A 23,282-nucleotide genomic window follows, 5' to 3' on the forward strand; every position below is an offset into this window, starting at 1 on the left:
ATCTTAGACGATAGGTAAACTGCTTTTTGCAAGTGGATAAATACCAAATCCCTTGCATAGAGGATTTATATGTGAATGTAGATCAGGACAGCATAGTACAGTCCTTTCAGTCCTCGATGTTGTGCCAACCTTTTATCCTACTCTTAACTTCAAACTAACCTACATAGCCTTCATTTTTCTATCATCCATGTGCCTATGCCATAGAGTCATGGAGATATACAGCACGGAAACAGACCCTTCGGTCCAACTCATCCATGCCGATCAGATAGCTCAACCTAATCTAGTCCCACTTGCTGACATCTGGCCCATATCCCTCAACCCTTCCTATTCATATACCCATTTAGATGGCTTTTTAAATGTAATTGTACCAGCCTCCACCACTTCCTCTGGCAGCCCATTCCATACATGCACTGCCCTCTGCGTGAAAAAGTTGATCCTCTGGTCCCTTTTATATCTTTCCCCTCTCACTCTAAACCTATGCCCTCTAGTTCTGGACTCCCCTACCCCAGGGAAAAGACTTTGTCTATTTATCCTATCCATGCCCCTCCCTGGTTTTATAAACCACTATAAGGTTATCCGTCAGCCTCCATAGCTCCAGGAAAAACAGCCTCATCAGGACTGGCATGCAAGAAAACTAAATTTATAAAGGGAATAACAATTTATATGAACTGCTGCCTTTTCCTTTCTAAAGTTGCTTTTCTCTATGATAGATTTCTGAATGAAATCTGAGCCTTGAGTAGTTGTAACTTTTTTTTATAAAGAAATCAAGAGCTGTGTGGAAAAGGCAGGAGAGCTGCAGATTACCAGATCAGCCACGATCTCCTTGATTAGTGGAGCAGACTTGACGGGTTGAATGCCCTAATTCTGCTGCTAGACCTGATGATTTTATCCCTGTCCTGATGAATAGAAAATAGTCATACAGCAAGGAAACAGACCCTTCGGTGCAATTAATCCACGCCGGCCATGTTCCCAAACTAAACTAGTCCCACCTGCCTGCAATTGGCCCTTACCTCTCCAAACCTTTCCTATTCACAAACTTATTCAAAGTTCTTTAAATGTTGTAACTGTACCTCCCATCCACCGCATCCTCTGGCAGTTCATTGCACAAATGAGCCAGTCTGTATAAAAGACACTTCCTCATTTTTTTTTAAATCTTCCTCCTCTCACCTTAAAGATATGCCCCCACTTCTCCCACCCCAGGGAAAAGGCCCTTGCTATTCATATCTATGCCCGTCATGATTTTATAAGGTCAACCCCATAATTTCCTATGCTCCAGTGGAAACATTCTCAGTTTATCTTTATAACTGTAGCCTTCCATTCCCAGCAACATCCTGGTATATCTTTTCTGAACCGTCTCCAATTTAATAATATCCTTCTTATGGCAGGGACACCAGAACTGGGTGCAGCACTTCAGAAAAGGCCTTGCCAATGTCCTGTACAACCTCAACATGATATTTCAACTCCTATGCTCATTAGGTCTGAGCACCGAAGGCAAGTGTGCTAAACACCTTCGTAATCACCCTGTCTACATGTGATGCAAATTTCAAAGAATTATATACCTGAACCCCTAGGTATCTGTTCTACAACACTGCCCTACCATTAATTGTGTAAGTCCTGCCCTTGTTTGTTTTACCAAAATGTAATGCTTCGCATTTAGCCAAATTAAACTCCATCTGCCACTCACTCTTTAGCCCATTGATCCAATTGATCAAGGTCTGTTTGTAATCTGATTTAACCTTCTTCACTGTCAACTATACCACTAATTTTGGTGTCATCTGCAAACTTGCTAACAATGCATCGTAAATTCTCGACAAAATCATTTATATAAATAATAAACAACAGTGGACACATTGCAAATCCCTGTGGAACACCGTTTGTCACAGGACTCTAGTCCCAAAAACAACCCCCACTACCTTTCTGTCTGTCTTGCTGTAAAGCCAATTTTATATCCAATTGGCAAGCTCACCCTGAATCCCATTTTACTAACTTTACTAAATCAGTCCATGCGGAACCTTGTCAAAGGCTTTAGTAAAGTCCAAGTGAAAATGTCTACCGCTCTGCCCTCATCTATGTTTTTGGTTATTTCCTCAAAAAAATCAAGTTTGTGAGTCACAACCTGCCTTGCCACAAAAGCATGCTGACTATCCCTAATCAGTACCTATTTTTCAGAATCACCTCCAACAACTTAGTCACCACTGATGTCTGGCCCTCAAATCTGTAGTTCTCAGGCTTCTCCTTACAACCTTTTTTTAAGTAAAGGCACAACATTGGCCACCCTCCAGTCCTCCAGCACCTCACCCATGGTTATAGATAACACAAATATCTCTGCTAGGGGCTCTGCAATTTCTTCTCTAACTTCCCACAACATCCTGGGATACACTTGATGAGGTCCCAGAGATTTATCCAACTTTATATTTTCTAAGACCTCCAGCATTTCCTCTTCTGTAACATTAAAATTTTATAACATCACTATTTATTTCCCAGTGTTCCCTAGCCTGAATTTCTTTCTCTACAGTCAAAGCTTGTATGAAATATTAATTTAGTATCTGTCACACCTCCTGAAGTTCAACACATAGACAACCTCATTGATCTTTAAGGGGCCCTGTTCTCTCCCTAGTTGTCCTTTTGCTCTTAATGTACTTGCACAATCTCTTTAGATTATCCATAACCTTCTCAGCCAACGCAATCTCATATCCTCTTTCTACTCTCCTGATTTCCCTCTGAAGAATGTCACTATACCCCTTACACCCTTCAAGAGATTCACTTGATTCTAATTGTCTATACCTAAATCCTCATTGCTGATAAAGAGCTCTTGCCCAAAACGTTGATGCTCCTGCTCCTTGGATGCTGTCTGACCTGCTGTTCTTTTCCAGCACCACACTCTTGACTTTGAACTCCAGCATCTGCAGTCTTCACTTTCTTCTATATCTAAATTATGCCTCCTTATTCTTGACCAGAACCTCAATGTCTTTATTCATCCATTGCTCTCTAATCTTACCAGCCTTTTCCTTCACTCTAACAGTGCAAGTGCACTCTGGAGTCAATTATAAAGGATGAAATTACGACACATCTGGATAGCAGTAACAGGGTAGGTCAGAGTCAGCATGGATTTATGAAGGGGAAATCATGCTTGACTAATCTTATGGAATTTTTTGAGGATGTAACTCTGAAGATAGACAGGGGAGATGCAATGGATGTAATGTACCTGGACTTTCAGACAGCCTTTTGATAAAGTCCCACATAGGAGCTTAGTGAGCAAAATTAGGGCGCATGGTATAGGGGGCAAAGTACTGACTTGGATTGAAAATTGGTTAGCTGACAGGAAGCAAAGAGTAGTGATAAACAGCTCCCTTTCAGAATGGCAGGCGGTGACCAGTGGCGTACCGCAGGGAACAGTGCTGGGACCGCAGCTTTTTACAATAAACATTAATGATATAGATGATGGTATTTAAAAGTAATATTAGCAAACTTGCTGATGATACGAAGCTGGGTGGCAGGGTGAAATGTGAGGAGGATGTTTGGAGATTACAGGGTGACCTGGACAGGCTAGGTGAGTGGACAGATGCATGGCAGATGCAGTTTAATGTGGATAAGTGTGTGGTTATCCACTTTGGTGGCAAGAACAGGAAGGCAGATTACTACTGAAATGGAGTTAAGTTAGGTAAAGGGGCAGTACAATGAGATGTAGGTGTTCTTGTACTTCAGTCAATGAAAGCAAGCATGCAGGTACAGCAGGGAGTGAAGAAAGCTAATAGCATGCTGGCCTTCATTACAAGAGGAATTGAGTATAGAAGCAAAGAGGTTCTTCTGCAGCTGTACAGGGCCCTGGTGAGACCGCACCTGGAATATTGTGTGCAGTTTTGGTCTCCAAATTCGAGAAAAGGCATTCTGGCTATTGAGGGAGTGCAGCGTAAGTTCACGGGGTCAATTCCTGGAATAGCGGGACTACCTTATGTTGAAAGATTGGAGCGACTGGGCTTGTATACCTTGAGTTTAGACGGCTGAGAGGGGATCTGATTGAGACATATAAGATTATTAAAGGATTGGACACTCTGGAGGCAGGAAGCATGTTTCCACTGATGGGTGAGTGCCGAACCAGAGGACACAGGTTAAAAATAAGGGATAGGCCATTTTGAACAGCGTTGAGGAGAAACTTCTTCACCCAGAGAGTGGTGGGTATGTGGAATGCTCTGTCCCAGAAGGCTGTGGAGGCCAAGTCTCTGGCTACTTTCAAGAAAGAGTTGGAGAGAGCTCTTAAAGATAATGGAATCAAGGGTTATGGGGATAAGGCAGGAACAGGGTACTGTTTGAGGATGATCAGCCATGATCATATTGAATGGTGGTGCTGGCTCGAAGGGCAGAATGGCCTACTCCTGCACCTATTGTCTATCCTCTATAAGAGGAACATGTCGCTTAAGTGTGCCCAATGTATCTGACTCCACTACCACTGCTGGCAATGCATACCACACCCCCACCACTCTGTGTACAGAACTTACCTCTGACATAGAACATAGAACATAGAAGGATACAGCGCAGTACAGGCCCTTCGGCCCTCGATGTTGCGCCGACCGAGTCCTACCTAACCTATACTAGCCCAATAACTTCCAAATGCCTATCCAATGCCCGCTTAAATGAACATAAAGAAGGAGAGTTCACCACTGATACGGGCAGGGCATTCCATGAACACTCAACCCGCTGTGTGAAGAATCTACCCCTAACATCTGTCCTATACCTACCACCCCTTAATTTAAAGCTATGTCCCCTAGTAACACCTGACTCCATTAGCGGTAAAAGGTTCTTAGTATCTACCCTATCTAAACCCCTAATCATCTTATACACTTCTATCAGATCTCCCCTAAACCTTCTCTTCTCCAATGAGAACAGCCCCAAGTGCCTCAGCCTTTCCTCATACGATCTTCCTACCATTCCAGGCAACATCCTGGTAAACCTCCTCTGCACTCGTTCTAAAGCTTCCACATCCTTCCTATAGTATGGCGACCAAAACTGCACACAATACTCCAGATGAGGCCTCACCAGAGTCTTATACAACTGCAACATGACCTCAGGACTCCGGAACTCAATTCCTCTGCCAATAAAGCCCAGTACACCATATGCCTTCCTCACAGCACTATTTACCTGGGTGGCAACTTTCAGAGATCTGTGTACATAGACACCAAGATCCCTCTGCTCATCCACACTACCAAGTAGCCTACCATTAGCCCAGTAATCCATCATCTTGTTATTCCTACCAAAGTGAACGACTTCGCACTTAGCTACATTGAATTCCATTTGCCACATTTCCGCCCAGCTCTGCAACTTATCTATATCCCGCTGTAACGTACCACTTCCTTCCTCACTATCCACAACTCCACCGACTTTTGTGTCATCCGCAAACTTGCTTACCCAGCTTTCAAGTCCTTCCTCTAGATCATTTATAAAGATAACAAAAAGCAATGGTCCCAAAACAGATCCTTGTGGTACACCGCTAGTAACTGCGCTCCACGATGAACATAATCCATCAACTACTACCCTCTGTCTCCTTCCAGCCAGCCAATTCCTAATCCAAACCTCTAATGTATCCTCAATGCCATACCTCCGAAGTTTTAGCATTAGCCTACCATGGAAGCCTACATCTTCCCCCAAAACCTCCTTCCAGTCACCTTAAAATTATACCCCCACATGACAGACATTTCTGCCCTGGGGAAAAAAGTCTCTGGTGATCCATTCTATTTATGCCTCTCATCATCTTGTACACCTCTATCAAGTCACATCTCCTCCTCCTTCGCTCCAATGAGAAAGTCCCTAGCTCCCTCAACCTTTCTTCATAAGACATGCCCTCCAGTCCAGGCAGAATTCCGGTAAATCTCATCTGCACCCTCACTAAAGCTTTCACATCCTTCCTATATTGAGGTGACCAGAATGGAGCACAATATTCCAAGTGCGCTCTAACCAGGGCTTTATAAAGTTGCTGCATCCTTTAATTCCCCCTGCTAATGAAAGCCAAAACACCATACACCACCTTAACAACTCTCAACCTGGGTGGCAAGTTTGAGGGATCGGGAAGGTTCGTTTTCAGACGTTTCGTCACCTACTAAGTACATCTTCAGTGAGCCTCCGGACAAAGTACTGCTGATGACTCCTGCTTTCTATTTATATGTTTGGGTTTCTTTGGGCTGGTGATGTCATTTTCTGTTCTTTTTCTCATGAGGTGGTAAATAGGGTCCAGGTCAATGTGTCTGTTGATAGAGTTCCAGTTGCAATGTCATGCTTCTAAGGAATTCTCACACATCTCTGTTTGGCTTGTCCTAGGATGGATGTGTTGTCCCAGTCAAAGTGGTGTTCTTCCTTATCTGTATGTAAGGATACTAGTGAGAGAGGGTCATGTCGTTTTGTGGCTAGTTAATGTTCATGTATCCTGGTGGCTAGTTTTCTGTCTATTTGTCCAATGTAGTGTTTGTTACAGTCCTTGACATTAGTTTTGCTAATTGTCTTATAGGGTGTCTCAAGTTCATTAGCTGCTTTTTAGTGGGTTTGTGGGCTACCATGATGCCAAGGGACCTGAATAGTCTGGCACTCATTTCCGAGATGTCTTTGATTTAGGGGAGAGTGGCTAAGGTTTCTGAATATGTTTTGTCTGCTTGTTTGGGTTTGTTGCTGAGAAGTATGTGGCATGGTGGCATAGTGGTTAGCAATTCCCACCTCAGGCGACTGACTGACTGACTGTGTGGAGTTTGCACATTCTCTCCGTGTCTGTGTGGGTTTCCTCCCACAGTCCAAAAATGTGTAGGTGAGGTGAACTGGCCATGGTAAATTGTCTGTAGTGTTAGGTGAAGGGGTCAAATGTAGGGGAATGGATCTGGGTGGGTTGCGTTTCAGCGGGTAGGTGTGGACTTGTTGAGCCGAAGGTCCTGTTTCTACACTGTAAGTAATCTAATCTAATCTAAAATCGGTGGACTGTGTTCATTGGGTACACATTCTTTTTGAATGTGCTGTATAGGTGATTTTCCTCTGCTCTGCGAAGTTCCTCTGTGCTGCAGTGTGAGGTGGCTCATCAAAATAATGTTCTGATATAGCTTTATTTGTGGATGTTGGGATGATTGCTTCTGTAATATTTGGTTCGTATGTGTTGTTTTCCTGGAGACGCTGGTTTGAAGTTCCCCATTGGTTGTTCACTCTACTGTGATATATAGGAATGGCAGTTTGTTGTTGTTTTCCTCCTCTTATGTGAATTTTATGCCAGTAAGGGTATTATTGTCGGTCTTGAAGGTTTCCTCAAATGAGTTTCATTTAGTGATGACAAAAGTGTCATCCGTGAAGCAGACCAAAGTTTGGGTTGGATGGTTTGCAGAGCTGTTGTTTAAAGTCTTTGCATTACTGTCTCTGCTAAGAACCCTGATATCGGAGATCCCATGGGTGTTCCGTTGGTTTGTCTGTAAGTTTTGTTGCTGAAGGTGAAGTGGGTGGTAAGGCATAGGTCCACTAGCTTGACAATACTGTCCTTGCTGATGAAGTTGGTGGTGTTTGGTGTATGTGACTTTGGTTCTTCTAATAATGTAGTCAGTGTTGCCTTGGCCAGGTTAATGTTGATTGATGTGAACAGGGCTGTTACATCAAAGGAGACCATTATTTCATCCTCTTCTATCTTCGTGTCTTTGTTGGTCTTCAGGAATTCTTGGGTGGAGTGGATGGAATGGTGTGAGTCTTCTACTAAGTGTAGCTCCTTGGCCAATCTGTAAGTTGGTGTTCCAGGTAGTGAGACTATGGGTCTCACTATACAGATAAGCAAAAGTAATGTAATTTACAAAATACTGTGCAAGAACTGTGACAAACATGCAGAAGACTAGCCACCAGGATACATGAAACATCTACTAGCCACAAATAAGGAAGGACACCACTTCGACTGGGACAACACATCCATCCAAGTCAAGCCAAACACAGACATGCACGAGAATTCCTAGAGCTCTATGAACAAACGCATATTGACTTGGACTCCGTTTACCACCCCCTGAAAAAAAGAACAGGATACATCACCATAGGAAATGACATTATCACTGAAAATGACATCACCAGCCCAAAGCAAACAGATAAATAGAAAGCAGGAATCACCAGCAGTGCTTCGTCCGGAGGCTCACTGAAGATGTTACCTAGTATGGTGATGAAACGCCTAAAGGTGAACCTTCCAGCTCAATGAGCAAACCTGCACCTAGAACCTCCAACCTGAGCTACAAATCTTTTCAAAATTCATAACTTTGAGGGACTTGTGGATATGGACTTCAAGATCCCTCTTATTCCTCCATACTGCCAAAAATCCTGCCTTTAACCCTGTCATCTACATTCAAATGCAACTTTCCAAAATGAATCACTTCACGCTATTTTAGTTGAATTCCATCTGCCACTTCTCGGCCCAGCTCTGCATCCTGTCAATGTCCCGTTGCAACCTACAGCAGCCCTTCACACTATCCACAACTTCACCGACTTTTGTTATCGGCACAATTACTAACCCAAAGCTGGCAGGGATCTGTCCTTCATGAAGCTGGACATGAACCATGCATACTTGCAATTGCAATTAACTGAGGATTCCCAGATGTATGCTACAATTAATACCCCTTAGGGTTTGTACCAAGATGCGAGACTGGCCTTTGGGATATTGTCAACCTGTTCCATATTTCAGCAGACGATGGAGAACGTTCTAAAAAGTCTATCCCAGGTTATTATTTATCTAGATGATAATTCCCAGCTAATAACCGGGTAGACCAATAAGCAGCACTTGGAGAACATGAACATAGTCCTTAGACGTTTCTCCTGGTGAGCATATGTCTTCGAAGAGGAAACTGTTCCAGACATCCCAAATGATCTACTTGGGCTACAGACTGGTTACAATCATCGGAAGATAAAGTAAGGGTGATCAAAGGTGCCCAGGCTCCCACATTTCTGCCAAAGCTTGGGTCTTTCCTTGGGTTGATGAATTATTACGCAAAGTTCATGCATAACCTGGCCTCTGTTCTGGCACCATGCATCAGTCTTTTAAAAAAGGGTAAGTCTTGGAAATGGATGCATAGCCAAGCTATAACTCAGTGAAATAAAGAAACACTGTCATCCTCTTAGGTGTTGGTGCGCTGTGATCGCAAACGAGATCAGGTAACGACGTGCGATGTCTCCTTGTATTGTATCGGGGTAGTATTAGCTCATAGGTGACCAAATGGAGAGGAATATCCAATAGTGTATGCATTTGGGACTTAGGTTAATGCAGAGTGTAAATACACCTAGATAGAGAGGGAAGGTTTGATGGTCATATTTGAGTCAGGAATTCCACTGATACTGTTACAAACTTAAATTTGTAATAATAACAGACCACAAGCCTCTGCTAGGTCTATTTAAAGAGGACAAGATAGTCCCACCTGTAGCTTCAGGCCACATTCAGCATTGGGCTGTAATACTGACTGTGTACAATTAAAAATTGGAACACAGTCTGAGAGGCCAAGTAACAAATGCGCATCTTGCTGGCATGTACACCACATGTGGTGCTATCATTGGAAGAGCCTGTAATGGTTTTAAATTTTCTGGACACACAGTCAGCTATAACTGGAAGTATCAGACTTTGGATGCAGGAAGATTAGACCTGGCAAAACTGAAACAGCTAGTGGTGATGGGGGAAACCAAAGAGCCATTTCGACCTGAGAGACCAGATCACAATAGAGGATGGCGTATTATTATGTGGAGCAACTCATTGTCCCAAGCGACGGTTGCTGCCAGATACTGCGTGAACTCTGCCAGGATCATCCAGGGGTTTCTGATCTGAAGATATTGGTGACAGGTTATGGCTGGTGGCCGCACTGGTGGTCAGTGCCCAGAGTGCCAACAAGGACAAAACTTACCACTAGCAGCTCCTCAACATTGGTGCAAATGGCAGGGTAAACCCTGGATTCCATTACATGTTGACTATCCAGGTTCTTTCATGGGCTCAATGTTCTTAGTCATTGTGGGCAACCACTCAGGAGTGGTTGGACTTGCATAGAGTTCATTTGTCAAATATGGAAATGGCAATCGAAAAGCTGCATACATCTTTTGTAATACACGGACTCCCAGAAGTGTTGGGTCACAGGGAATGGGACATCGTTTAGCAGCAGGGAATTTGAGTATTTCCTAAAATTGAATGGTATTCATAATATAAGGACAGCTCTATACCATCTGCCATGCAATAGTCTGGCAAAAAGAGCTGTCCAAACTAGATACCAAACTGTCCCAGTTCCTACTTGATTATAGGACCAATCTTCATTCTCCCAAAGGTTTAGCTCCAGAGTTGTTGTTGGGAGAAGATTCCATATCAGGTTAAATCTGATCTACCTGACCTGATGAGGATGAAATGGCATCAGGAGCACCAGTACCTGACATAAGCCTCTGCTAAGCAAGTGAGACAGTTTACTTCAGGGGGTGAAGTTCGGTGTAGGAATCGTCGGGATGGCTCTGCATAGTTAAGAGGCAAGGTTGACTCAAGGTCAGGTCCAGTGACGCACAATGTTAGGGGGCAAGCACGTGGACCATATGAAAGCTGTAGACTCTGAAATGGTTGCTTCTTCTCTGGTTGGTTCCTCAACTATTGGTGTTTTTTTAAAAAAAAATCAGGAAATCCTCCTTTGTAGTATTAAAGGTAGTTTGGTTTGTTCAATCTTATGTAAATTAAAGTCACCTATGATTGCAGTTATACCCTTGAATAAAAGCTGCTGGAAATCTGGAAAAGAAACAGAATGCTAGATAATGGCAGCAGGTCTGGCAGCATCAATGGGGAGTGCAACAGTCAGTGTTTTGGGTCAGTACGACTTCTTCAGAACTGATAGATGTTGGAAAAATATTTTTCTACTCTTTGGACACAGGTGGAGCAGTATCGAGGGACTAGATAATGGAGAGGTCCAGAGCAAATACAAGGGGTTGTTAATGATTGTAGAAGAGGAAAAGTGATATGAAAAGCCAACGGTCTTTTCACCGCAGAGAGCGGCGCGAGCTGGGCGGAAGTGAGGTTGGAGCGCAGAGCTGGTCGGGAAGGTAAGTGATTAGTATTTGAGTGGGTGTGTTTGGCAGGGGGATGGGATCCGGACTTGTAGTCCAGTAAGTAAGATAGCTGTTTGTCAGGATGTCCAAGAATGTAGGGAGGCTGTGTAGAAGGTAGCACTGACAGGGAATACTTGCGGACACAGAGATCGGCTCAAGTGCGTATACTTCAACGCAAGGAGTATAAGAAATAAGGTGGGTGAACTTAAGGTGTGGATCGGTACCTGGGACTACGATGTTGTGGCCATCACGGAAACGTGGATGGATGAGGGACAGGAATGGTTGTTGGAGGTTCCTGGTTACAGATGTTTCAGTAAGATTAGGGAGGGTGGTAAAAAAAGGGGGGGGGGGGTGGCATTGCTAATTAGAAATGGTATAACGGCTGCAGAAAGGAAGTTTGAGGGGGATCTGCCTTTGGAGGTAGTATGGGCTGAAGTCAGAAATAGGAAAGGTGCAGTCACCTTGTTGGGTGTTTACTATAGGCCCCCCAATAGCAGCAGAGATGTGGAGAAACAGATTGGGAAGCAGATTTTGGAAAGGTGCAGAAGCCACAGGGTCGTAGTCATGGGCGACTTCAACTTCCCAAATATTGATTGGAAGCTCTTTAGATCAAGTAGATTGGATGGGGCGGTGTTTGTGCAGTGTGTCCAGGAAGCTTTTCTAACTCAGTATGTAGATTGTCCAACCAGAGGGGAGGCCATATTGGATTTGGTACTCGGTAATGAACCGGGACAAGTGATGGGCTTGTTAGTGGGTGAACATTTTGATGATGGTGACCACAATTCTGTGACTTTCACCTTGGTTATGGAGAGAGATAGGGTGCGCACAACAGGGTAGATCTTACAATTGGGGGAAGGGAAATTATGTTGCTGTAAGACAGGATTTGAGGAGCATAAGTTGGGAGCATAGGCTGTCAGGGAAGGATGTGGTGGAAATGTGGAACTTTTTCAAGGAGCAGATACGACGTGTCCTTGATATGTATGTACCTATCAGGCAGGAAAGAAATGGTCGTGTGAGGGAGCCTTGATTGACGAGGGAGGTTGAATGTCTAGTAAAGAGGAAGAAGGAGGCTTACATAAGGTTGAGGAAACAGGGTTCAGACAGAGCAGTGGAGGGATACAGGATAGCCAGAAGGGAGCTGAAGAAAGGGATTAGGAGAGCTAAGAGAGGGCATAAAAAATCTTTGGCAGGTAGGATCAAGGATAACCCCAAGGCATTTTATGTGTATGTGAGAAACATGAGAATGACGAGAACGAGGGTAGTTCCGATCAAGGACAGTAGTGGGAGATTGTGTATTGAGTCGGAAGAGATAGGAGAGGTCTTGAATGAGTACTTTTCTTCAGTATTTACGAACGAGAGGGACCGTATTGTTGAAGAGGAGAGTGTGAAACGGACTGGTAAGCTAGAAGAGATACTTGTTAGGAAGGAAGATGTGTTGGACATTTTGAACAACTTGAGGATAGACAAGTCCCCCGGGCCTGACGGGATATATCCTAGGATTATGTGGGAAGCAAGAGAGGAAATTGCAGTACAGTTGGCAGTGATCTTTTCGTCTTCACTGTCAACGGGGGTGGTACCAGGGGACTGGAGAGTAGCGAATGTTGTGCCCCTGTTCAAAAAAGGGAATAGGGATAACCCCGGGAATTACAGGCCAGTTAGTCTTACTTCTGTGGTAGGCAAAGTAATGGAAAGGGTACTGAGGGATAGGATTTATGAGTATCTGGAAAGACACTGCTTGATTAGGGACAGCCAGCACGGATATGTGAAGGGTAGGTCTTGCCTTACAAGTCTTATTGAATTCTTTGAGGAGGTGACCAAGCATGTGGATGAGGGTAGAGCAGTGGATGTAGTGTACATGGATTTTAGGAAGGCATTTGATAAGGTTCCCCATGGTAGGCTTATGCGGAAAGTCAGGAGGCATGGGGTAAAGGGAAATTTGGCCAATTGGATAGAAAACTGGCTAACCGGTCGAAGTCAGAGTGGTGGTAGATGGCAAATATTCAGCCTGGAGCCCAGTTACAAGTGGAGTTCCGCAGGGATCAATTCTGGGTCCTCTGCTGTTTGTAATTTTTATTAATGACTTGGATGAGGGAGTCGAAGGGTGGGTCAGTAAATTTGCAGGTGATACGAAGATTGGTGGAGTTGTGGATAGTGAGGAGGGCTGTTGTCGGCTGCAAAGGGACTTAGATATGATGCAGAGCTGGGCTGAGGAGTGGCAGATGGAGTTCAACCCTGCCAAGTGTGAGGTTGTCCATTTTGGAAGAACAAATAAGAATGCGGAATACAGGGTTAACGGTAGGGTTCTTAGTCAGGTGGAGGAACAGAGGGATCTTGGGGTCTATGTACATAGATCTTTGAAAGTTGCCACTCAGGTGGATAGAGCTTGTAAGAAGGCCTATGGTGTATTAGCGTTCATTAGCAGAGGGATTGAATTCAAGAGTCGTGAGGTGATGTTGCAGCTGTACAGGACTTTGGTTAGGCCACATTTGGAGTACTGTGTGCAGTTCTGGTCGCCTCACTTTAGGAAAGATGTGGAAGCTTTGGAGAGGGTGCAGAGAAGATTTACAAGGATGTTGCCTGGAATGGAGAATAGGTCGTACGAGGATAGGTTGAGAGTTCTCGGCCTTTTCTCGTTGGAACGGCGAAGGATGAGGGGTGACTTGATAGAGGTTTATAAGATGATCAGAGGAATAGTTAGAGTAGACAGTCAGAAACTTTTTCCCCGGGTACAACAGAGTGTTACAAGGGGACATAAATTTAAGGTGAAGGGTGGAAGGTATAGGGGAGATGTCAGGGGTGGAAGGTATAGGGGAGATGTCAGGGGTGGGTTCTTTACCCAGAGAGTGGTGGGGGCATGGAATACGCTGCCCGTGGGAGTGGTAGAGTCAGAATCATTGGCGACCTTTAAGCGGCATTTGGATAGGTACATGGATGGGTGCTTAATCTGGGATAGATGTTCGGCACAATATCGTGGACCGAAGGGCCTGTTTTGTGCTGTATTGTTCTATGTTCTATGGGTGTGAAGCAGGAGACTGGATCCTTTCTGCGAACAGCAAAGTAAACAAGATCAGAGAGCAGTAAGGGTATGAAATGTTTTGCCTGCCACAGTAGTAGATTCGCCAACTTTAAGTACATTTAAATCGTCATTGGACAAGCCTATGGACGTACATGGAATAGTGTAGGTTAGTTGGGCTTCAGATTGGTATGACAGGTCGGCACAACATCGAGGGCCGAAGGGCCTGTACTGCGCTGTGATGTTCTAAGATAAGGCTGGGTGTGTGTGTGTTGCAGGGGGAGGGAGTGTGTGGGGAACAAGATTGTAACAGGCATAGACAAGGTAGATGACCGGTAAGTCCAGAACTAGGGGTCATGGTCTAAGGATGGGGGTAAACTATTTAGAGTTGAGTTCTTCACGCAGAGATGGTGAGCCTGAGGAATTTGCTACCACGGAAAACAGTTGAGGCCAAAGCGTTGTTTGACTTCAAGAAGGAGTTGGATACAGCACGTGTGGATAAGGGATCAGAAAACATAGAACAATACAGCATACAGCAGGCCCTTCGGTCCTCGATGTTGCGCCGACCTGTGAACTATTCTCAAAGCTTATGGAGAAAGAAATAAACAGGCTATCGAGTTGGATGATCAGCCATGATCATCATGAATTGTAGAACCAGCTTGAAGGCTGAATGACCTACTCCTCCTAATGTTTCTCTCGCTTAACTGGAGCAGTTTATCAACTTTGTCCACAACTCTCACCCTGCCTTTTCTTGATCTCACCACTTCCATCTGTGGTGACAGTCTCCAGAAGGATGTTTACTACAAACCCACAAACTTCCAAAACTACCTGGACTACACCTCTTCCCACCCAGTGCCCTGCAAGTACTCCATCCCATTGTACCAATTACTCTGCCGCATTTGCTCGGACAAGGAGACATTCCGCTCGTGAGCATCCAGATATCCACCAATTTCGCATCCAGACAGTCCTCTGCCACACCAAATTATTATGTTCCACTGCTCTAAACCACCCCCCAATGCAATAAAGACAGTGCCCCTTGTCCTCACTTACCACCCCATCAGTCTCTGCAATCAACACATCATCCTTAAACACTTCCACCAACTCTAATTAGACCCCATCATGAAGAACGCCTTCCCCTCCCCACCGCTCCATGCCTTCCACAAGGACCATTCCATTTGACATTTATTGGTTTGCATCCCCTCACCCCCAGGTATCTTCCCTTGCAACCAGAAAAGATGCAAAATCTGCTGGTACATTACCTCCGTCACCCCAATCTCTGGCCCCAAACAGTCCTTCCAGGTGAGACAGAGGTTCACCTGCCTCTCTTCCAACCAGTTTACTGCATCAGGTGCTTCCAAAGTGGTCTTCTCTAATCAGGGAGACCGTATGTAACTTGGGAAATGGTTCGCTGAGTGTTGCAGCCGGGTCTGCAGGCATAGATCGGACCTCCCTAGTCACCGCCCATTTCGATTCCACTTCCCACACCCTTTCCAACATGACCATCCTTGGCCTCTTCCGTTGCCACAACGGACCACAAATTGGAGGAACAACACCTCATCTTCCGCTTGGGCAGCCTACAGCCCGGAGGACTCGATGTCGAGTTCTCCAATTTCAAATAGCGTCCCTTCCCAGCCTCTCCCCATCACTTCCACTCCTCCTCGCCACCAACTGGATTCATTGACCATTGACCAACCAGATTGTACCCTCTACCTGTCTTCACCTATTCCCACTTCACCACCCTGCCCCTGCCCAATTCAATTCTTCATCTGCAGTTCCCCCCCCCCTCACCCTGAAGAAGAGTTACACTGAAACTTCGACTTCTCCACCCCATGATGCTGTCTGGCTTGCTGTTTTCTTCCAGTCTCCTGCCTGTCTATTCTGTGACAACTTTGCGGAATGCCTGTACTCTGTTGGAATGATCCTGACCTCCCAATTGCTTACCATTTCAATAAACCATTTTAAGTCAGTTAGCTTTACGTCTCTCATAGAGAAATGTTGGAGCTTTTATTACATGAGTTAAAGCTAATCAGACTTGATCTTGTTTAAGCAAATTCCAATCTGTAAAGTTATTTTGCTAGTTAACATGTGCTTTGGATGAAAGAGAACCAATACTTAAATTTTCAGAAGACATTTGATAATGTTCACATCGGAGGTGACAGCAGAAAATAAAAAAATGGGTAAAGAGTAGAAGCATAGTTGGCTAACAAGAAGCAGAAATTATGTGTAAGTGGGTCTACTTCAAGCTGGCAAGATATGATGAGTGCTTGCATTACAAGAATTGGTGCTGGGGGCCTCAACTATTTACAGGTTATATAAATGATGTAGGTGAACAAAGGTATAATTGCTAATTTTTCTGACAACACAAAGGTAGTGAAGCAATTTGTGAAGAGCACATAAGGAGGCAGCAAAAAGAATATAGATAGATGAGCGGGCAAAGGAGTGTATGTTGGAAAATGTGAAATTGGCCTTTTTAGCAGAAAAGAATAATTAAATGCTGAGAGATTGCAGCGCTCTTTCATGCATGAATTGTAACAGGTAAGCATATACCTACAGCAAATAATTAAGAAAGCTAATAGAATGTTACAATTTATAGAGAGAGAAATTAAATGCAAGAGTAGGGAGATTATACGTCATTTATGCAGGGCACTGATGAAACCACATCTAAAGTACAGCACAAATCGTGGTCACCTTATTTAAAGAAGGGTGCAGTTCAAGGAATGTTTACTAGTCCAATACCTGAAATGAATGTCTTGTCTTATAAAGAAATGTTGGACAGGCTAGGCTTGTATCCTTTGAAGTTTGGAAGAGTAAGAGGTGACTTGATTGAAACATTTAAAATCCTGAGTAGTCTTGATAGGATAGATGTGGAAAGATTGCTCCTCTTATGGGTGAATCTAGAACTAGGTGCCCCCAGTTTAAAACTCAGTGGATGTCCATTTAAGGGATAAGAATATAGATGGCATGGTTAGTAAGTTTGTGGATAACACCAAAATTGGTGTCATCCACAGACAGTGAAGAAGGTTTTCTAAGATTACAAAGGGATTTTGACCAAATGGGTCAATAGGCTGAAAAATGGGCTGATGGATTTCAATCTGGATATATGTGTCGTATTGCATTTGGGTGCAACAAAGAAAAAGGTGGGGTTATACAGTTAATAGGGCATTAGGTAGCATTGTAGAACAGAGTGACCAAAGGGTGCAGGTGCATAATTCTTTGAAGTCTGCATGACTTACAGACTAGATGATTAAAAAGGTATTTGGTATGCTTGCCTTTATTGCTCAGTTCTTTGAGTATAGAAGTTGGGAACTCATGTTGTGGTTGTATATGACATTGGTGAGACCTCTTCTGGAATACTGTGTCCAATTCTGGTCACCCAATTATAGGAAGGGTATATTAAGCTGGAGCTAATATCCAGCAAAAGAAAGAAGAACTTGGGGTAGCTTAACTCTATTGGAAAACTTAACAGAATAATACATAACAGTAACTATTATTAATTAACTGTTCTAATATAGTAGCATTCCATAAAATCACCCTTGGCAAAAGGCCAGTTCAGAAAACGGATTTTGTCTCACCAGTAATTCAGCAGCCCAGGAAGAAAACTCCCAGCTTTTGGCTGTAATTGAGAGAAAATTAGCTTTGAGAAAATTGAGGGGAAAATAGCTTTCACTTCTTCTTCAAGATCACTACAGCAACTGCTGCTGAAAACTAAAATCCTAAAATCCCTGGTTCAGTGGGTGGGAACTTGGACCACACTCATTCAGGCAGCTTCTATTGTTCCAGCTTCTTAAACAAAAAAAAACCCAAGGCTTCACAAGTTCTTTCTCTTCTCATAAACTGTTCGACACTTGTCGCCCTCGCCCTGCCTCCTCCTTGCTCAACGACACCAGGATGAAACACCTCTTAAAGTCACAGCTGCCATTATGATATGGAGGCGACGGTGTTGGACTAGGGTGGACAAAATTAAAAATCGCACAACACCAGATTATAGTCCAACCGGTTTATTTGGAAGCACTAGTTTTGGAGCACAGCATTCATCAGGTAGCTGTGGAGCAGGATTGTAAGACACTGAATTTATTGCAAAAGATCACCGTCCCTCTGCAATACCTCTCCCCGCTCATCCCCACCCCTACCCCATGCCCACACCCCTCTTTCTCCCTGGGCTTCCTCCCCACTCTCTTCCTCCCCCCCCCTCTCACTTGCTTGCTCATTCTCCCCCATCACCCTCCCATTCACTCGCTCGCTCATTCTCTCCCTCTCCCTCCCGTTCATTCGCTCACTCGCTCTCCCTCTTGCTGTCTTCCCCCACACTCCCTAGCTTGCTTGCTGTCTCTCCTCTACCCCCCTTCCTTCTCGCTTTCTCCCCCTCCCTTCCTCTCTCTTTTTCTTGCTCTCTCCATCAAGCTTGCTCGCTATTTCTTTCCCCCTCTTGTGCATCCTCACTTGCACTCGTGCGCCCTCGCTCACACTTGTGCACCCTCTCTCTCTTCCCAGACCACCTTCATTTGTAAGTCCCGCTATCTCAGGGATCAGAGTAGAGTGTGTGGTGCTTGCAGCATCCAAGGAGCAGGAGAATCAATATTTTGTGCATAAGCCCTTCATGCCAGTCCTCTCTCTCCCCAGTCTCGGGGATCAGTCTGGTGAACCTTTGTAACCAAAGGGCCTTCCTCTACTCATTATTTTTATATTTGTATATTCATAGCCCGATAATTCAGTGACTGCGGATAACTTTTTTTTTATTCAGCTAATTCATTGATAACAGCTTGAAGCCTCTGATCTTTACCTGCGAACTCTTTTTGGTTTTGAGAACTCAGTATTGCGCACACATGCTTCAACCAGGAGTACTGCAGTGATGATCAGCAGGGCGAGGTTTGAGTTTTCCTTCTGTAAAGTGTTCTGGCTAAGATCAGTTAAGTACAGTGACCAGGCATCATCCTCAAGCTCTGTGCAAATGTTTTAAGTGGTGGAAAATGTTATGAATTTTTAGAGAGTTAATTAAGACAATGATGTTCACCAGGTCTATTGCTCAGAGGAACTTGCTTCTCCAATTTGGAAATAATATGACACGCTTGCAGCAAACAATGGCAAAACAAATGGCCATTTGGATATTAGCTATTACTATATATGGAATGGACTTAAAAATCCAACCGAATATGGTTTACTACAAGTTCTTTCACGTAATTGGGTACAACTGTGAATTCCATCTTGGCCCAGACTCCCTCTTCTTGGGATAGCACATTTTCCTGATGGTGTAAGCATATTTGACACTTGGATGAGGAAGATTCCTGATCACTGTCTGTGTGGTTCTAACTGTTGCTCATTCTGCATGTTGGGAAGTGAGGAGGAGAAGATTAAGATGGTAAAGGGTGGATTTGGATGCAGTCAGTCTAACAAGAAAGTAAGAAATACTGGAGCCCACTCCATTATCATAAGACAGCATTTCAGGTACAGTATCAATCTCGTAAACTTCCTCTGAGCTGTCACAGATGCATTTACATCCTTCCTCAAATAAGAAGAATGAAACTTTATTTAAATGTGCTTACACCAATGCCTTGTAAAAAAGCATAACGCATTCAATTCTTATAATAAATGATAACATCCCATCGGCCGCCTTGATTACATGATATACCCGCGTACTAATTTTTCGTGACTCTACACCATTAGCTCTGCACAATAATCTTTGAGATTTCTGATCAAGAACCCTCAAGAAATCTGAATGCAGTATATCCATTATGTTTCTTCCTCAAAGAACTCTATTAAATTTGTTAAGCATGACTTTCATTTCACAAACGCTGAAAATGTGTTACTGGAAAAGCGCAGCAGGTCAGGCAGCATCCAAGGAGCAGGAGAGTCGACGTTTCGGGCATGAGCCCTTCTTCAGGCAACTTCATTCCTGAAGACGGGCTCATGCCCGAATTGTCGACTCTCCTGCTCCTTGGATGCTGCCTGACCTGCTGCGCTTTTCCAGCAACACATTTTCAGCTCTGATCTCCAGCATCTGCAGTCCTCACTTTCTCCTTTCTTTTCACAAAACCATGCTGACTCTTCCCACTTACCTTGGACGTTTTAAGTGCTGGTTTTCTAATTAGAAAAGATTTTGATAGAGTCAATGCAGAGATCTTTCTACTTGGGAACAACATAACTGAGAGGCCATCAGTTCAAGAGTCACCAAGAAATCCAACAGGAAACTCGGAGGAAACTTTCTCACACAAAAATATCTAAAAATGTGTAACTTCCTACCAGAAAAAGTGATTAGTACAGACGTAGTCAAGGAGAATTTTGTCAAGCATGCAAGTGAGCAGGGAATTGATGGTTATCATGGTAAATTTAAACGAGAAAAATTAGAAGAACTGCAAGTGAAACATTCACAGTTGGACCAAAACAAACTTTTTTGAATTGATGGAGGTATAGTTAGAGTGACTCAAGTTTTAAAAATTTATACATTGCTTTGTTTCTTGCAGTGAAACGTTTCCGAGAACCAAAGTATGAGAGGCGACCTTGGAAGATATGGCGAGTATTGAAATATTACTAAAATAATCATTCTTATTGATTAGTTGTGGTGTGGAATGGTCACTTAGGAACATAAGAACAAGACTAGTCCATTCATCGCATCGAGCCTGCTTCACCATTTAATACAATTACAGCTGATCAGACACTCCATTCCCTTTTAATGCCACAGTCCCCATAACCGTTACAGTGTCATGTTAGCTAAAGGGTCAAGAGTGGAGAGTACAGACTCTTGAACCTGCTCCACCATTCAGTGTGATCATAACTGCTCCCCTGCTTCAATGGCACATTCTGTCCTGCACTCGTATTTCTCAAAAGATGTGTCACTGCTTGAAAATGCTCCATGATGGAGCATCTACCTCCTTCTCGGTCAGAGATTTACAAAAGGTTCACTATGTCATGAAGGCATTTCTTGTCCTGGTCCTAAATGATTGATCCTTTACATTGAGGTTGTAACTTCACCCAGGAGAAACACACTGTCCAAACAGAAATTACTGGTGAAATTCAGCAGGTCTGGCAGCATCTATGTGGAGAAAGCAGAGAATGTTTTGAGTCTGGTGACTCTTCAACAGAATTCAAGGACTTCAGTGTCTACCTGTCAAGCCTTTCTGGTATCTCCTTCAATGTTTGCACTTTCCATTGTCCCTACTGTGCTGACACTTTATAATGGTGTTTAGGAATAGGCATATGACAAAGTAGTTATGTATTCTCACCTTGCCAAGACCTTTAAGCATAATAGGAGCCACACCACCTCTGTTGGTGGAAGAGTTTTGATTAATGTTGACTGTCATTCTATTCCCATATTTTCTCTTTGCCAGTTTTATTTTCCTCTTCATCTCTCTTATCAACCTATGGTATTTGACCTGGTTTCACTAGAATTCACTTGACATATATCATGCATCTGTTTTTGCTTCATTATCCCTCATCATCCAGAGAGCCCTGTTTTTTGGCTTCCTTAACTTTTGCCTTGCTAAATTATAATAAACTTCTACCTGAAGAATCTCTCTTCCATATAACCCATTGTTCTAATTTGGAGATGCTGGTGTTGGACTGGCTGTGCAAAGTTAAACCTCACACAGCACTAACTTATAGTCCAACAGGTTTAATTGGAAGCACTAGCTTTTGGAGCGCTACTCCTTCATCAGGTGGTTGTGGAGAATAAGATTGTAAGATACAGAATTTATAGCAAATGTATGTGCAGTGTGATGTAACTGAAATAATATATTGTAAAAGACCTGGTTTGTTTTTAAGTTTCTCATCTTTTAGAATGATCATGTTGGTTTCAGTTCTTTCATATGTAAATCGCAAAGCTTTTTTAAAAAAAAAGTTACATTCTCAAGTGAACTTTAACAATGGGTGTCCTGTTGACCCAGATAATGATTTTGAGATGCCGGTGTTGGACGGGGGTGTACAAAGTTAAATATCGCACTACGGGGATCCAAGATGGCGGCAACCCAGCAAGTCTGAGTCTACAGTGCTCCTCCCAAGACTTAGGCAAAGTGGGTCACCCAGCCCCACCACACTCACCAAATCATTTATAATAGCTGTTTAATTTAATTAGTTGCTTAGTATTGAATTTAAACAGTTTAATCTTCAGTAAAAATGACTAAAGGGAAGGGAGCCCGCAGCTCTCAGCAAGCAGGAACCTCTCCCCTACCCTCTCCAGCTGCAGTAGAGGTGTCCGCAGCCACCCCGGGGGACTTGCCTATGGTGACGAGCCTCGTGGAAATCATTTCCAAACTAGATGTGGAGATCGATGCTTTTATTGAAGAATCCTGAAGTCGATGGGACTCACTCTCGGCCGCGCTGCAAAAGCACGACCAAGACTTTAAGGAAATCGGATGCTGAGTCGGAGGGGCGGAGCTAAAGGCCACGACCTCTGCAACTACAGCGCAATCGGCCGTGGATTGGGTCCAGACTCTCGAACAGCGAGTCCGGATCTTAGAGAACCACATTGGCGACCTCGAGAATCGAGGTCGTCGAAAAAATATTCGTTTGCTGGGCCTTCCCTAACGGGAAGAGGAAGGTCAGCTTACGGCGTTTCTTGAACAGTGGCTTCCACAGCTGTTAAATCTGGAGGCTGGATCAGGCCAGGTAAGGGTAGAATGGGACCGGGTTGCAATACGCGGGCCCGGCTCAAACCAGCGCCCCCGCCCGGTTCTGTTCTGGCTGCAGAGCTACAAGGAGTGGCAGATACTCCTAGAAGCCTCTAGAAATCTTTGAAAAGATCCCCAAGCCATGATCTATAAAGGATTCAAGATCATGTTATTCCAGGACTTTTCCCCAGCTCTGGTCCGAAAGAGGCGATGAGGCGAAGAAGTGTTTAAGGGACTTAAATATTCAGTACTCCTTATGCTACCCAGCGACACTACGCTTTAACCATGCAGGATCCGTGTATAACTTCGGATCGCCGGAAAAAGCTAAGGGATTTTTGGACTCTCTTAGATAAATTGTAAGAGATAATTGATGTTGGTTTGCCTCCCCCCCCCCTTTTTTTTTTCTTTTTATTACCTTACTGTTTAATATTATCTTGGGGGGTGTGGAGAGGGATTTATTTATTTGTTCTTTACTTAATGATTCTCTTTTCCCCCCCCCCCCCAATTTTTTTTTAGGCCGGGGGGTCTAGTTAATGTTGGTGGGGGGAGGTGGTTACCTTATTCTATTTTACCTCTGTCTCCAGGAGTGGGGTTTTTTGCCTTGTTATTTTGTATTATAATAT

General features: G+C 43.8%; 1 protein-coding gene across 1 annotated transcript in view; it reads left to right on the forward strand.

The window, feature by feature from the left end:
- Window positions 1-23,282, forward strand: part of stimate (STIM activating enhance) — a 141,741-nt gene that overhangs the window by 13,274 nt on the left and 105,185 nt on the right. The window contains exon 2 of the mRNA XM_060835268.1: window positions 20,518-20,566. Coding sequence (XP_060691251.1) covers window positions 20,518-20,566 — 49 coding nt within the window. The remainder of the gene's footprint in view (window positions 1-20,517; window positions 20,567-23,282) is intronic.

This window comes from Hemiscyllium ocellatum, chromosome 14, assembly GCF_020745735.1.
Source record: "Hemiscyllium ocellatum isolate sHemOce1 chromosome 14, sHemOce1.pat.X.cur, whole genome shotgun sequence".
NCBI lineage: Eukaryota > Metazoa > Chordata > Chondrichthyes > Orectolobiformes > Hemiscylliidae > Hemiscyllium > Hemiscyllium ocellatum.